We start from the raw sequence: 18,031 nt of genomic DNA on the forward strand, positions 1-18,031 counted from the left end.
ATATATTGTATTCATAGGCCTTATCAATATATGCTTCATAAATAAAATGTACAGGTTAGAAATCTGTAACGGGCTGGAGAGGGTGACAGCACTTGTTGCTCTTTCAGAGGACCCAGGTTTGATTTGCAGCACGTGCATGGTGTCTTACAACCATCTGTAACCCTGTGTGCAGGGTATTTCACAGTCATGAATGTGGTACACGTAGATATATGCAATGACAGCTTTCATACATGCAATGTAAAATAAAATCTAAAGATAAAAATTTAAAAACTCTGTAGAATGTATTTGGAAAATTTCGTCTGTTCCCATCAGACTTCATGGGAAGCATAGCCTTCTCTTGTGGCTCTATTAATCATCTATAATACATTCTATTATACATCAGAGGGCAGTCTCCAGAGGAAAGCATATTCATAATTGAGTCTTTGGAAGATAGTAGGTATTTTGCGATCAACTAATTATTGTTTGTCATTTTCTTTCAGCTTTTTTATGACTTATACTTAAAATAGAAACAAAATAAAGCTGAAGAAAAGTATACAATCATAGAGTGACTAGACATGCGTAAGGCTGAAGAAATTCTAGCAAAATGAATGAGAGTGATTCAAAGGCAATTTAAATTATGTCTAGCAGCTCTGAGTGAAAATGTTTACATACACTGTATGTATCACAATATAATTACAATTAAAAGAGCGCACAGCTTAATTTAATTTAATTTTATTCCTAGAAGCACCACTTGGTTCTTAAGAAATAGCCATTATTCCTTTTCCTTTTCTACTGTACCAGTAATAGTGTCCTTCCTTTAATTCTATGGTATGTAATTGTTTGGAGTGTCAGTCCCTGAGTGATCCAAGACAGAGGCACACACCCAGGTCATTTCATAGTAGCTTCATGATGAAACAGTTGCAGCCAGATGAAGAAACAGGCTGTAATCACTTAGTTATGTGTAATCTCTGGCAGGCTTTGTTCTACTCTCTCATAAGAAATTCAATTTCATAGTCAAGGTGCCATGTCTTCTAGAACACTGGCTTTTATCTTCCCAAGGCTTGTTTCTGCAGCTGTATCAACACATGTTTTTAATATGGCTTATGTTACTATTTCTGATATCTAAAACTGAAACTTTAATTTTAGTGTATTCATTATATTCCTAAATATGATAATATGAGTGATTAATTATATTTTATGTAGGTATCATATTTTAAGACTTATTCTGATATTTGGAGTTGAGTTGACAAATAAAAAATGAATTAAATGAAAGTTTTGATTTATTATCTATCTCTCTGTCATCTTTCTAGCCTCTATCATTTATCATCTGTCATCTGCTATGAACTGCATCTACCTACTATCTAGATTATATCTATCATAAATCTGTTTACCATAGATCTCTATTATACTATCTACCTCCTATATATATCTAACTAAAATATAACTAGGTCTATCTATCATGTACCTATCATCTGTCTATCCTTTATCATTTAACTATCTATCATCTATCTATCATCTATCTATCTATCTATCTATCTATCTATCTATCTATCTATCATCTATCATCTATCTATCTATCTATCTATCTATCATCTATCTATCTAATCTATTTATCCTTCTAGTCTGCTGTCCATTATTTATCTATTTATCATCTCTCTATGTATGTATGTGTGTATGTATGTATGTATGTATGTATCTATCTATCTATCTATCTATCTATCTATCTATCTAATCTATTTATCCTTCTAGTCTGCTGTCCATTATTTATCTATTTATCGTCTCTCTATCTATGTATCCATGTATGTATGTATGTATGTATGTATGTATGTATGTATGTATCTATCTATCTATCTATCTATCTATCTATCTATCTATCTATCTATCATCTATCCTTGCACCTGTCTGTCCTGTACAGAGTTATGTGTTTCAATACATAGTCTCTAGCTGATGTTTTAAAAACTTGTAGAACATTTCTGAGCAAAGGCATGCCAGGCAAAGATAGACAGTTTGACCAGACCTTGAATTTGTATTTATAACTTACTCCTTATTCTGGTTTAATGATTTTTTTGCTCTGCCAGGAACTGAAGCTGCCCCCAGCTATACCCTTCTGCCTTGAACTTTGCATGCTTTATGGCAATGGGTGTCAGCATGAATTTTTGCTGCAATGAGTTCCTTCTATCATAAATGATAAAATAAACTAATATAGAAATTACAATACCAAATACAAAAAGTATAAAAATAAGAATATTGTCAGAGTAAACAAAACCATGTGCGCCATAGAGCTTCAGAATTAGTTTTCCAAAGAGTATGGAAGAATTTGGAGTTTCAGGCTAGAGAAGCTCCAGAATGAATAAAGTAGTATTTAGTGGGCTGGTGAACGTGACAGAGACAGACAACTGATAAAACTTAGGCATAAAGACTTTGCTAATGAGTCTTCAGAGGCAAAAAAAGGACTATTTATCTTCTGGGTGATAAATTATAACTATAAGAATCTAGATACAATCTGCTAAATAGTGTCTTAAAAATTAGTGCTGCTGAATTTAAAAGCAATGAACTACTTACTTTGCAGATAATATTTAAAACTATTATAGCACATTTAGCCAGACTTACAGTAAAAATCAAAATAAAAAACGCAACATAAAGAGTTTTTGAAAAGTGTATTTTAGTGAAAAGAAGAGTACAAATGATTTTAAATAATAGCACAGGTATTCATAAATTTGTTGTAGACAGGAATGAAATAGGACCCAAAGTGAAACTGTGTACCAGGACAACAGAATTGGCATCTTTTGTGTATTGCTTTTCTCAATTATTTTATTTTTAAGACTATATATACACATATATATGTATATATAAATGATAATAACATCAAAGTAATAACATCATTACCTCAGTCTTTTCCAAGTCTACTCACATTCCTCTCCCCATTCATTTTCAAATTCACATCCACTTATTGCATTAACTAGTCCCCAAACATAGATCTATAATACAACTTATTCACTTAGGGTTCATAGATCATTGAGGAAGAGTAGGGAGGAAAGATGGAAAAGAATCAGAGGATCAGGCAGTTTTCTGTGAGTCTTTGTCTCCTAAGAATGCTAGAAGCTACAACCATAAAGCCTCACCAATGTGATTGCCTAAACATGAGCCAAACAAAGACAACACCGACAGGATGAGTAGTCCACCCTATACAAATACTTTAATAGAATACCTTGCTCAGCCTTGATATGGGATGAGGGGGAAAGGCAAGGGCTTGGTGTTGCCTCAAGTTGGTATGCCAGACTTCGTTGACTTCCCAAGGAAGTCTTTACCCACCCTGAGGAGTGGATGGAAGGTGGGAAGAATGGGGAGGTAGGGAGGTGGGAGAAGGGGAGGGAGAGGGAACTGGGGTTGGTATGTAAAATGAAAAGTAATTTTTTTAAAATAAAAATATGAAAAAAAAGGAAATGAAAAAAGAATTGATAAGAAAGACAGAAATGATCTTTTTTCTTTTTTTTATTTTCAATACATCCTGACTATAGATTTTCATACCTTCATGCTCCCTCTTCAACCCTATCTTCCCCAGATCCACTTCTCCTCCTGTTTTCTTTCAGGAAATCAACTGAACATGACAGAACAAACCCTTATATCAAGGCTGAGCAAGGCATCCCAGTAGGAAGAAGAGGGGCCCAGGAGCAGTCAAAAGAGTCAGAGATATATCTTCCCACTCCACCTGTCAGGAGTCCTACATAAACATAAAGTTAATAACCATAACATATATATATATATATATTATGATCTAGTGCAGCCCTACACTGGAGAGATGGTTCATCACTTAAGAGCTTTTCCTCAGGATTCAGTTTCTATTCTCAGCACCCACATTGGGCAGGTCGCAGGAAATTTGACACTTTCTTCTGGGGACTGCAGACATCTGCACTGACATGCACATATCCACACATCTATATGTAATTAAAATTAAAAAGTCTTAAAAGGAAGAACCCATTCAGAAATGATATTGTAAGGACAAGATTCTTCCCATTAAGTGTTCCAGTGTGTAACTCAGCATATTTGTTTTAAGGAGTTTCTTTAGTAAAGAAAAAGCCTGTGAAGATAGAACCTGCAGTGTGCTCTTTTCAAATGGGATCACACAATGAAATGTTCTCAGTTCACCATGCAGGAACACAGAGGCTTCCCTAATGTTTGTAAAGAAGATCTAGTGTTTGTCTTGAGCTGGTCTCAGAATTTTTAATCATGTACAAAATCTTGCATTTGCCAGGATATAGAATAAAAGTTATGGGGCCATCAGATTTTTCACCATAGTTTCAGAGAGAAGCAGATAAGGCTTGTCACTGAGGACCAGGTTTGGATTTCCAATGGGAAACCCAGAGGAGTTCATTCTACAACTGTGAACGTGAATCCAAAGTGCCAATGGGGATTCCAGGATGTTAGAGATGCTTAGAATATATAAGTGTCTACCAAGGAGAGCTGCAGGCACTATGTGAAAACAGTTTGGGAGACTCTATGTGCTTCCACACAATAACACCAGGGATGGGAGGTGTGGATTCTTAGGTGTACTTGAGTACTGATACTGTTGCCTTGGGTTCCACACTCCAGATCTGATCTTTTTTTTTTAAAATCAAGTTTCATTATTGTTCGGTCTGGACTATTCTTTCTCTCTTCTTGTTTCTCATTGATGTTTGTTTTTATGAGAGTCCTCTGAAGATTGAACATACACCTTGTGCTTTACTTAGCCAAAAATATTTATCACAAAAATATAGCTCTAGATAAAGCAGATGTTTTCTAGAGTTTATGTCTATTTTATTAAGTATATTACATTTGAAAGAGGTGATAAAATAACACTAGTCATATTTGTTTGATGGGGAAGCTCTGCCTATGATCTTTAAAAGGTTGGACCAGTTAAGGGAGTAACATTTTGGGTACCCAAAGAAAACTACCCACCCAGGGTTCTCTCTCTCTCTCTCTCTCTCTCTCTCTCTCTCTCTCTCTCTCTCTCTCTCTCTCTGTGTGTGTGTGTGTGTGTGTGTGTGTGTGCTACACAGCTAAGTTTGGACTTTTCATTCCTGTTTCGTGAGTTCACTCCTTATAATAAAGAAAATATAACTGAGATATTTTGGAGTTATCCTGGGATTCATTGACCCATGTCTTCACCCTCAACATTTGGCACCCAATGTGGGGCTTGGGGACTGGTACACCCTCTTTTCAGAACACACCCAGCTCCAGCCAGCTGCCACAGGGATTCTTTGACCCACATTCTCACCCTCAACATTTCTTGCCTAATCTTTGGTAATGAAAAAATGTGGAAAAGAATGAAAGGTTAGTTTTTAGGAAACTGGAATTGAACAAGGAGGAGGAGTGCTTCCTGAGAGGTGGACACAGATGCTATACAGAGTCATTGCAATTGGAGGAGAACATTGAAGAACTGAGACACTGAGAAATGTTGAGTCAAGACTAGCTTTGGGAGATAATTTCTCCAATGAGGTGGATTGTCAGAGCAGCACACAATGGGAAAATTCTTCCATTCAACTAAGGATTGTGGAGATGACTGCTCTGACAGAATCTATCACTTTGTTTAAGTATCTTAATTTAGTTCCTGTGAACCTTAACCAACAATGAGATTGGAAAAAAGATATTCTAAAGTCTGTGACAATGTCTTTTTATTTTCTCTAAATCTCTCACATCTGTCATCAAGGCCAACAGCAGTAAAAAGTTTGTTATTTTTTGGCAATATAGGAAAATGCTGGCTTATTGCAACCTGACCCCAAGGAAGGGAGTTTTTATGCTGGCTCTTAAATAAGGTACTGGGACTGAATATTCATTGTCTCAGCAAAATCAAATTGTGTTTTGACGTTTCTGCTGATGTGATTTATTCCATGCTATAAGAGCCCAGAAACCCAGGCATAAAATGTTCAACCGTGAACCTGTCCTACTTGCAAGATGGGTCAACAGTGGCTCAAAGTGTGTGGGTGTGGCCAACCAATGACTGAGCTAACTTGAGGCCCAAGCAATAGGGAGGCCAATGACCAGGTACCAGAATCAGGATGGCTTAAAGACCTAGGCTAGAAGCAAACAAGACTAACCAAAGGAAAATAAAAATGAAAACTAAAACCAAGCCAAGCAGCAAAAATCTCAATGAAATGATTTCTAATGATATTCTGCTATATTTATAAATCAGTGCCTAGCCCAATCATCATCAGAGGGGCTTTATCCATCAGCTGATGGGAACAGATGCACAGACCCAAACCAAACATGAAGCAGAGCTGTAGGAAAAGGAAGAAGGATTATAGGAATCAGAGGGGTTGATGACATCAGAGCATGCCCCACAGAATAAACTAAGCAGGGTGATGTGGGATTCCTCTCTGTATGCTGTGAATACCATTGATTAATAAAAATGGCCAAAAGACACTTAAGGTCGTGCTCAATTTCCTTAGCAATCAGGGAAATGCAAATCAAAACAACTTTGAGATATCATCTTACACCTGTCAGAATGGCTAAAGTCAAAAACACCAAGGATAGCCTTTGCTGGAGAGGCTGTGGAGGAAGGGGTACCCTCATCCATTGCTGGTGGGAATGCAATCTTGTGCAACCACTGTGGAAGTCAGTGTTTCGGTTTCTCAGGAAATTCGTGATCAACCTACCCCTGGACCCAGCAATACCACTCTTGGGAATTTACCCAAGAGATGCTCTATCACATGTCAAAAGCATTTGTTCAACTATGTTCATAGCAGTATTATTTGTAATAGCCAGAACCTGGAAACAACCTAGATGCCCTTCAATGGAAGAATGGATAAAATATTCCTCTTAAGACCCACTATGCTTCCACTAGTCTCTTAGAAACTTGCCATACTGACTGGAGTATAGTCAGAGATTAATCAACATATTTTTATATGCAGTTTGATTAGCTACATGATAGAATCATAAATAAATTACTTATTTATGCTGAAAGATAATGGGAATAGGAAACTTTAAATTACATCTGAGCAACTGCAAATAGATTGCAATTTCTTCTTCTGACTGATTTGTTCTATCTACCTGTGATGATAGGATCATATTTTTGTATTGTGATATCTTTCTATTTATATATTGTGTTTATTTAGGCTTTTGCCACTACATGCATAAAATGTCATAAATTTGAAATTATATGTTTATATTTTATCCTTTAAAACAGGATGATCCACAGTATCCCAGGAAATATTTGCACTTAGAATATGACTACTATAAATGTTTTCTAACGTTAGCTAGCTCTGAAATCAATCTTGCCTTCATAAAGGGAAGAGGAAACAAAGGCATACAGGTCATAGGAAAGCCCAAGGCCAGCCCTGTAGAGAACTAAATACTGTTACCCATGATTCCTCAAAACTATGGGTTGAAATGCAGTCCATAGATTGATGAAAAGCTAAAGGTCTACTAGTAACCGTCTTTGCAGAATTTAATCCAATAACAGTACAAAGAAAGCCAATAAACACAAAAATTCCCTAATCATGTTTTATTCAAGAATCCATTTACTTTTGAGCAAAAATAAACAATTTTCAGCATTTTTTTTGTTTTCATTTCCTTCATTTCTACTGGGGATTGTATTCAAGGCTTTGCCTCCACTAACTAGTCAAGTACTTTACTACTGTGGTAGATTCAGAACCCATTTAATTATTGATGATTTTATTTCAGTTTGAGTTAGGTTCTCATTAAGTTGAACAGGTGGCCTGTTACTTGTTATATACTCCAGGCAGGTCTAGAAGTTGAGATCCTCCTGCCTCAGTCTCCCAAGTAACTGAGATAGCAGCTGTAGAGCTTCACTTCGGACATCTAAAATACTTCCTTATTTTTAAATTCTGTTTAGAGAACTTTGGTGAACAGTTCTTCAAAGATTTCCATATAACAATATTTATTACAGAAAATAAGTCTGAGGCAGGCTAGATGCTTCAGATGGTGAAAGCGCAAGTCCTCAGCCTGAGTTCAATCCTCGGGACCCGTGACAGAAGCAGAGAACGGACTCCTGAAGATTGTCTTTCAGCTTCCATATTCACTTGATAGCACACACAGATACACACACACACACACACACAGACACACAGAGAGAATCACACACATACACACACACACACACACATGCAAATGCACACTAAACAATCCCTTCCACAAAACAACTAAAAATGCATCTGAAACTATAATGTTCAATAAATTCTCATAACAGCCTTTCCAGCCAAAATAATTTAATCTCGTGTTATCAGTAAGAAACAATTTAGAAACCGACTTCTCACAGATAATTAGCATTGTGTAGCTTTGTCTCAGACTCAGAAGCTCAGTCTTAGATTCAGTATTTGTAAACACTGCCATACTCCATATCTGGTTCCTTGTGATAAATGAGCACATATGCACACAGGTTTATCAGGAGCATTGCTTTGGGCTACAAGCTTATCCGCAAAGAATGGTCACAGTCTGGGTCTAATTGCTCAAGAAGCCTGTGCATGGAGAAACTGGAGCAAAACAGTATTTAATTGGTCTGCTAAACTCGAGAGTGGATCTTTTGAGCATGACACTTGGGGCTTAGTTTCTAACATTTAACTGCAGATTCTGACAGGTTTCCTTGTCAGTGCTGTTATGGTACCAAGCTGATGATGGGTGTGAGCTCAAAAGGCCTCACCCCTCACTAAGCAATTAAAGAAACACACTTTTCTTTCAAATTCTGGCTACTGGCAAGATGCCTATGTGCCAGTAAGTGGCCCACACTTATGTGCGTATTGGCAGCATTAATTAGACATGAGATAATGCATTTAAATGAAGGCAGGAAATTAGGAAGGCATTCATTTTAGTGCTGTCCAGGAAGAGCTGAAAGGAACAAAGGGTGGATAAGATCATAAAACATTTTACACCTGGATAAAATTATCAGATAATAAACAAACTGAAAAGGAATAAAATATTAGTGGAAACAGGAAGTAAAGAAGACACTGTCTTCTTTGCACAAGGTAACAAGATTTTTCTCCAAATATTACCTGACTTCTGAGAAGCACTGAAGGCAATATTCTCACCAATTATGCTTTGTTCCGATTTAATTTGAGAAGGATTAAATGGTTTCTAGGCTTCTGTTGTTAACAAACTCTGAAATATTTCAAGATTCCCAAGTGGTCATGATCCATACCTTTCTCAACTTTTCTACCAAGAAAGAATATTTATGAAGATTTAAATGTGTACTACTCTGAGCAGTACACATCTGCATCTATGTGCAAACAAGGCATCCCAGAGGTCTCACCTTACACCCCCCCATTTCAAATACATATTCTATAATTTATTGTATGCACATTATTTATTTATTTATACACAATGCATGCATTTATATAATCTTTTGTGGTGCTGTGGACTAAACACATGGCTTTGGACATTCTAGGCATGTTCTCTATCATTGAGCTATGTCCAGAATCCCAATATACATGTTTTGATTGCAACATGTGATACATACCACTATACATTAATTGTCAGAGAAGGGACAGATGGGGAACAGTCATCAAGCAAGGCATTATGACCTCACATGCTCAAAATATAATAAATAAATTTTCTCATGTCTCCTATATCATTTTGATGTTTTTCATAAAAATATGTATATTTATTTCTTCATTTTTATCCCCACAGTAGGTGTGAATGCATTACATATGTCGCATGCAAAGACAGTAGGTGTGAGGTATAACTAAGTGGTTAACTATCGAACATATCACATAGAAAGAAAAATGTCTAAGACATAACACTTCGATGGGGTCAAAAAAAATCTCTTCTATCAGCAGTGGGGTAGAAGAAGGTACATGCTTATATTGGCATTGAATCCTTTCTTAATTCCAGAGGCCATGTCTTAATTACTTCCTGGTCTTGACCATATGTTAGGCATTTCAAGTGACTCCCAAACACGCATGTGTCCTGAATTGCATTGGAATCTAGAGTGTTAATAGTCAAACTGGGCATTTTTGAAACACCCAGTAATTTGAAAATACGATCCAATGTGAGAAACTTGGTCTGTGATGTTTGCAGGTGCACTGTACTGATTATTCTTAAGAACCACTTTGCCAAAGACTTTTGGCAGATAGGAAGGTAATTAAAAACCCACGCTAACTAAGACTCTGGGTACCAAGCAGTACGTTGCTTTTATTCAGATTCCAGGAAACTCCTGCTTAGATCCCTTGAGCATAAATGACTTTGGTGATAAAAAATAAATAGCATGTCCATGTTGAAATCCAAGGGCCTTGCTGATCCAGCCCTGACTCTCACTGGCTCTGAGACAGTTGGCCCTGCCCTTCCCTGGACATTGTAGTAGGGGAGCTGGAGACACTCTTCCATCATTCCCCATGGGAGAGCTGACCCTGCCTCTCGGAATAGATGGCTACATCACTTACCACAGCCATGGGAGAGCTGACTTGCTGGCATGGATCTAGGAGAAGAGCTAGCTCTGCCCCTGGGCCTGAGGTAGGGAGTCCTAGTGTCCCAACTGACCTGATCAGCAACCTTCCACCTAGACCCACATTCTGGACCATAGGATGTCCCACCCCCACAGCTGCCTCATCTGTGACCTGCTGGAGTGCATGAGAGGACTGGTCCTTTGGACTGATGACCACAAGATCTCCATGACTCAGAGCAACAACAGGATACCTGAGAGGAGTTTCAGTGAGGGCCCAGTGATGATGGTGTACCAGAAACCCGAGGTCTTGAACCAGACAAATAAGTCATTGCAATGGGCATTTTGTGGGTGGGGTTGATTGGACAAGGGGGGTATATACTACCTGACACACTGCAGCTCCCGCCCGATGCCACTAGGATAAATGAAGGCTGTTGGAAAGATGGAGGAACAAAGTCTTCTTTTTTGTTGTTTATTTTGTTATTAATTAATTTGTGGGGCATTCTGCAGGGGTGAGGGGGTGGTTATGGATGGACTGGGAGGTGAGTGGAATTGGAGTTCATTATGTAAAATTTCCAAATAATAAATAAAGAATTATGTTTTATAGATTAGCATGCCATCCTCTTGCATTTATGGAGCTTCATAAATGTGACCTTCACCCATGTAAATATGGCAGACACAGAGATAGTGAACTGTATGCAGAAAGGCCAGGATCAACAAAATTATATATTCTGGGGTGGATTAAAACTTGAGTCCGTTTAACACAATTTCAGCATTTTCCTGGTCTAGTATATGTGTGTTTCTTTTAGTTTTTGTTTATAGCATTGCTATAATGACCTCTGATGGTACAAGCTCCCATGGTTTGTTTCTTCTCACTCCAGTTTGTTTACTTTGTACAAAATGGAAATGGTATTTTCTAGTTTACACTTTTTTTTTTTTTTTGGTTTTTCGAGACAGGGTTTCTCTGTGATTTTGGAGCCTGTCCTGGAACTAGCTCTTGTAGACCAGGCTGGTCTCGAACTCACAGAGATCCACCTGCCTCTGCCTCCCAAGTGCTGGGATTAAAGGCGTGAACCACCACCACCTGGCTCTAGTTTACACTTTTGCACTACGATGTACAAAACAAATGGTTAGAGATCAAATACATTCTCTGAGACACATTTGGAACCAATGATATCCTTAATCTTTTTCTTTAATGAAAGCCATTTTGATCATGGGATTCTAAACACTAAAATTAAATTTAAAAATTAAAACCATACAAGACTTGGTCATCTGCCTTATGCGGATCCATACACCTTCAAATGCTATCTGGAGAGTCTAGTACACTCATCATCCATGTGTAGAAGGCAATCTAGTTAGATGAAGCATATTTTCTTTGTCGAGTAAGAAAATGGAAACACATTAAATTCCATTTCAAGTTAATCCTCTGAAAACACCATGCCAGGCTGGTCAAGAAGATAAGCTTAGTCGCCTTCCTGAGGACAAAACAGACCATGGTGGGAGCTTCTAGACCTCTGCTGTCACAGCAGGGGTGCCATAAAAACATCCTCCTGAGAAGGTTAACAAAGCTTTCATATCAGAGAGAATCATATTAACAACAGTGGAGGATGCAATAATAGAGGTAATAGAGGGCAAAAAAAATATAACTATCTACTCGGGAGAAACATAGGTGGGAGGATCATGGTAGAACAGGCCTGCTACAGTACAGGCAACAAGAACATTGTAGAGCAGGCATGAGCTGTGGGACTGATGGTTCACAGACCAGACATGCTACAGTAGCAGAGGAGATAAGTACAAAATGAGGAGAAAGCATTTGAATTATTTTACAAATTTTCTCCAGAAAACTTACAAGTCTGTAGTAGTGTAACAAACACTTGGCTTTAAAATATGTAAACATATACTTATATAACACATATGCACAATATATGCACATACAGAACACACATATGAATGTGCTTCGATAGAAACAGAAGGCTTACATCTTGAACCTTCTATGAGGAATAAAGTAATATCAAATGTTACCATTTGAGCTATTTTTGTCTTTTTCTCTATATAGGCTTAAAAGCTTATTTTAGGTATGTCTCACAAATTTCATGGAGAGCCCCACAAAACACTATGGGGGAAGATTTCAAAGGCTGAGAAAGAAATTGGGAAGAAAATCACATCCATAAACGTTTCAAGAGAAAAATAAAATAGCAAGGCATAGATACAGCCAAGAGGGAAGAACTCTAAAATGGGAACTGAGAGACTGAAGGAAGAATGGAGGAGGGCACTGGAGGACGCAGAGTGCTCCCACGGTCCAGGATCAGCAGAACTAATACTGTTTAAACGGCAATGTTACTGAAACTGAAAGTGTCTGACAGGTTGAAGGCAACCCTGATGAAAACTTGATGTCAAAACTAGGGGGAAATGCTCCAATTAACATACAAGGATAGGTAATTCCAAACAGTTCACACAATACTGAGTAAAAAAAAAATACTGAAGATAAAACAAGACCTTATTCTAACTGTTATGCAGAACTACAGTAACGAAATCAGCACAGCACTGGCACCAAAACAGGAGAGTGGAACAGTGGAAGAGAACAGAAGAACTGAAAATAAATCCATACAGTGACAAGCAGTTTGTTTCCAATAAAGATATCAAAAAGCACACATTAGAAAAAATTCTGCCATTTCAAACCTTGTGCTGAGAAAAACGGATATTTGCATGAACAAGAACAAGGCTAGATCCCTTCTTTCACCCTGTACAAAGTTAACCAAGTGAAACAGTAAGCTTAGTGTAAGACTTAATGCATCAAATCTGTCATGGGAAAACATTTCAAGACAGAGTCTTGACAAGACAGCCTGAAAGGGACCTCCAAACAGACAAGAAAACAACGTCATTAATTGACAAATGAGACTGCATGAAATAGAAGTGTTTCTGTTCAGCAAAGAAAACAATTAACAGGGCGATGAGATAGCTGACAGAATGAGAGAAAGTCCTGGATATCTATTTAACATGGGATTAAAATTTGAATATATAAAGAATTCAAAAAATTAATCCGCAAAGATAAACAAACATGAATCAAAAGAAAAGAGAGAGATACACTTGTTTAAAATATTTTTAAAGGTTATGCATAGAAAGTCCATCTCAGTCAGAATGGCTATAATCCAGGAGTTAAAAAACAAACATTGGTAAGAATATGAAGAAAGAGCATTTATTCATTGCTGGTGGGAATATAATATATGCAGCCAATGTATGAAGATAGGAATAAAAATTCCCCATGAAGTTGAAGCCAGAAAAACTCTCCTGGTTTACCCCCCAAGTATTCTGTGTCTGAACACCATAGAGATGCATGCATGATGTCTACATACTACAGGGATGCATGAGCATCACATCCAATTATAGAACTAATCACCGTAGTCAGGATAGTCAGTTAAATGCCAATTAACAGATGAACATCAAAAGAATATGTGGTACCTAAACAAAATGAGAATCACTGAGACACAAAAAGCAGGATTATATTATCATGAGGAAAATATGTAAAAATGTATCTCATTGTGTTAAACAAATAAAAGGCAGACCTAGTACGAAAAAATAACACATTGTCCTCTTAAATATTGTATAGATAATGATGGAGTATTATATGATAGATTAGATAGATAGATAGATAGATAGATAGATAGATAGATAGATAGATAGATGATTGATAGATAGATGATAGATAGATAGATAGATAGATAGATAGATAGATAGATAGACAGACAGACAGATAGATAGATGTCTTATAGAAAACAGATTGGTGTTGATAGAAGACAGACAGCTAGATAAATAATGATGCAGATATATAGATACAGTTATAAATATAGAAATAAATGGGAAAAGGCTATATGGAGAAGCATGACTACCGGGAGGAGGAAAGGGGGAAGGAAGTTTATAATGTGTGATTATTTAACAGTGTACAAAGACTTAGATGTATGGAAACATCAAAACAAAAACATCATTTTGCACATTGTTTTTCACTGAAAATTGATGAAGCAGAATGGAAAAGAGAACCTTATTTTAAGTGTTCATATTGCTATAGCTGTTTCAGACACTTTGAGAGGACACGATTCCAAAGTGACAGAGCAGAGTGACTCTTAGGCACCTGTGTCAGGCATACTACCTGGGCTACAACAAACTCTCTCTAATAGTTAACCAGTTCAGTTAAAAATTATGTGTGGCCCAAGCCTGTAATTCTAGTACTCAAGAGGAAAAGACTGGCACATTTCTGTGAATCCAAGGCCAACCTGGTCTATGTGGAGATTTTCAGCCAGCCAGGGCCAGGTAGTGAGGCTTGCCTCAAACAAGTAAATGACAAACAAACTATTGTGGACTGAGACTGTTGATCGATGGAAGAACATTAGCCTAGGCTGTGCACGGCCCTGTGTTCAATCTCTACCTTCATGCACAAAGCATGTTACTTTTATAGAGAAAGAGTCATTCAAGACTGATGGGCTTGATTTTCTTATATACACTACACGATGTTATATGATTCGGGACTAAGAACAATATCACTGCTGGGGCCTGCATAGAGATTATGCCCTGAGCACACATAAATCACAATTTCTGCCACTATTAAAAAGACAAAGAACACAGATGAAACATAAACATTAGGCAAGCTTTTAATGCTAATCTCTAAAACTCCATATTACATTACCCTAGATTTATTGAAACTCATCTTAAACAATTGAATTTTTTATTATTGTTTTTTAAAAAATAAGCAGTCTGAATACTGTTTGGCTAAATACTCCTTGCTCTATTCTGTGATAAACCATGACAGATAATAAATATTTATTAATTTCAATGACAGGAAATACATTTAGACCTAGAAAATCAATAAAAGTAACCCTTAGTAATTTCCTCAATATATACAAGGTCATAAGGAACTTGGTTCTAATAATTCATTTAAGCAATATAGTTTGAGTTGGAGACAAAAGTCACATGCTCCCAGAATGGAGGCTACTTGGCTGGAAGCCATCAGTTTAGGATGACATTTTTGTCTGCTCCAGACATAACACTAGAGGAAAGAGGCCATGGCTTACTCATCAGTATTGTGTTGTGTGGAAAGTGTGGTTTTGGCCATTTTAAGAAACTTGCTGATGAACATGGAGCAGTACAGTTTCATGTACTTTTATTGTTTGGGATAAAAATAATCCAATGTTTAAACCTAGAATTTTCATGAGTAGAACAGGAAAAATGTATGGAAAACATTTACTTTGAAATTATAAGTATTCTTCAACACACAATAAGAGCAAAGGTGATAAAAAGAAACATTGGAAATACGATTTCATGATTTTTTTACACGACAATATGTTAATATATCATGAGATTACATAAACTACTAAATCTTTTATTCCCACAATCACAAGTAGCAATGCTAGGATAAGGAGAGTAAGATATGAATAGGAATTGGGCTCATCTGTAGTACAACACAGTGTTCATGCAGTATGCCTTTTGCCTGTACAGCCTTGCAGGTCTAAGTCAGGCTGCTGGGCATAGCATACATCCTAATTGCAAACGACCTTTCAGGCTGTCTGGGTTTATTTACATATAGACCCCACCAAGCCATTTCTGTACAGACCAAAACAAAGTGGGGAGGAAGCCACTGAACCCTGATGGGAATCGATTGTTGGGAAGTTTGTTAAGACAGATTTCACATCATTTACTTTGAAATATGAAGGCACATTAAAATTCCTTAATATATAATTAAAAAAACAAATGGAAGCCAATACAATCTAACTGACAAGCTATGTGGTGGGCTCCTTCTTGTTACAAGTTTTTTACATACTGTAAAAGGATTCTGATGGACTGAATGCAATATACTTAGCTTTAATCCATGTATTCTGTGATGATGTAGCTTAAGCCTCCAAAGAAGGCTCTTATCTGTGCTGTTTATGAGAACGTAATGCAAATACTTGTTTTAAAATTACTAATAACTCATTGTTTTTCTATTTTTGTTGTTGTAATGAAAACAATTAAAAGTTCCCGCTTATGAACCAAGCTCTTTGATGATAAAACATTGCTTTCTGACAGCCTTCCCTGTGTGGTCATGGGAACCGCAGTCTGAGATAGTCTACTGAGAGCTGCCTAATAACCATTCAGTGAACTGGCTGTCCTACATGGGCCCAGTGTGTTGAGTATACACAACGAAGTTTAAAGACTATATGTTAGTAGTCATCACTGCTAACACATGGAAAAAACGTACCTTGCTTTTTGTCCTCGAATCTGGAATCTTGGAAGCAATTGTTCTGGGCGGATGCAACATCTGTGATGGATTTGATGGGATGAGACCGAGAACGGGAGGCTGATCACGGAAAACTGACGTCAAGCAGAGTTGTACAGTCTCTTTCATTGCTTTTATCTGGGATTCCTGAGAGCAAGGGGAAGAATAATATTTTTACCTATAGTTCTTGTTACCATTCCCTGCATACAAATAGAGACAGGTTTTCAAATGAAATTTCTTGTTCTGCTTCAATATGATGCCTACAGTAGCTTCTGTACTTGAACACCTTCTGCCCAGCGGGTGGCACAGTTAAGGCTGTGGAACCTAGGATGAGGGAATGGAACACTGGGTGACAGGCCTTAATTGAAAATAGAATAAGCATACTTCTGAGCTGATTTTCGATCTCTGATTTGTCTCTTGCTCTCCACTCTTGTTCTTTCTCCTTCTCCCTCCTTTTTCTCTTCCCACTTGCTTCATCTCTTTCAGCTACCTGATTTGATGAGATTTGATCAAGCATCCCAAGCTACTGCCGCTGCATCTGAGAGCCATTCCCGCTACCATGTATTCTCCCATAAGATGACCCAGGAGTGTCTCAGGCATTGTCATGAACTATGAATGTGGTCCCATATATTGGTATTCATGGTGTCATTTCACATTGTCAACAGTTTGGATACCCATGTAACCCTTCGAACTATGAACTAGACTAAGTCCTTCTATCTTTAAGCGGCTTTTCACCACATATTTGGTTGCATTGTTGAGAAAAGTAACTAACGCAGAAAACTGATGACAAAATATGGGTCTCTTGCTACTGTAGACCTGATCATGTTATCTATAAGTCTTTGACTTACAAGAGGATATGGAACAGTTTGAAATGTCAGGTAAGATTATTCTGAGAAACTTTAAGCAGTATTTGTTTGGTAGGTGATTCTGGAGGGAGTATGGAGACCAGTATCCCAGCAGAACTGAGGACCATGAACCTTGGCTCAGGAAGCCTCAGAGGGTGAGAAGAATTGTATCAGACATTGGTTAAGAGGTTACATATGCTACATCCTGGCAAATTCTCTGACAATGAAATGAGCATAGTGATGAATTATAAAGCAGTGGACTGATTGGTTTGATGGAGAGCGTTTCAAGAGAGCATAACAGTCAAGCTGCAGGATGTTGTTTATTGTGCTTAGTGAAGTTTATATTAGATCTTCAAAGCAGAATCTGGAGCAGAAGGTGTGACATGTAAGTAGTTAATGGAGAAAACACATTATAGTGTAGTTAACATGGGAGGCATGGGACAGATAATAAACTGCATATAGCTAATAAAATTATTGGTACAGTTAAGGTGTGATTGCACACTCTACATGAGGACAATAGGAAGGTACATTTAGGCTAAACCCTAACTACAGGAAGGTTCTAGGGGGAACAGTGTAAATCCTTTTGAAAAGAGA

The 18,031-nt window shown here is 37.4% G+C and overlaps 1 protein-coding gene across 4 annotated transcripts in view; it reads right to left on the reverse strand.

Moving 5' to 3' along the window:
* Positions 1-18,031, reverse strand: part of LOC142837413 (leucine zipper protein 2) — a 322,896-nt gene that overhangs the window by 16,934 nt on the left and 287,931 nt on the right. For all 4 annotated transcript variants that reach the window (XM_075952470.1, XM_075952471.1, XM_075952469.1 and 1 more), the window contains one exon: positions 16,575-16,739. In XM_075952470.1, the coding sequence (XP_075808585.1) occupies positions 16,575-16,739 (165 nt within the window). The remainder of the gene's footprint in view (positions 1-16,574; positions 16,740-18,031) is intronic.

Source organism: Microtus pennsylvanicus, chromosome 18, assembly GCF_037038515.1.
Source record: "Microtus pennsylvanicus isolate mMicPen1 chromosome 18, mMicPen1.hap1, whole genome shotgun sequence".
In the NCBI taxonomy this organism is placed as follows: Eukaryota; Metazoa; Chordata; class Mammalia; order Rodentia; family Cricetidae; genus Microtus; species Microtus pennsylvanicus.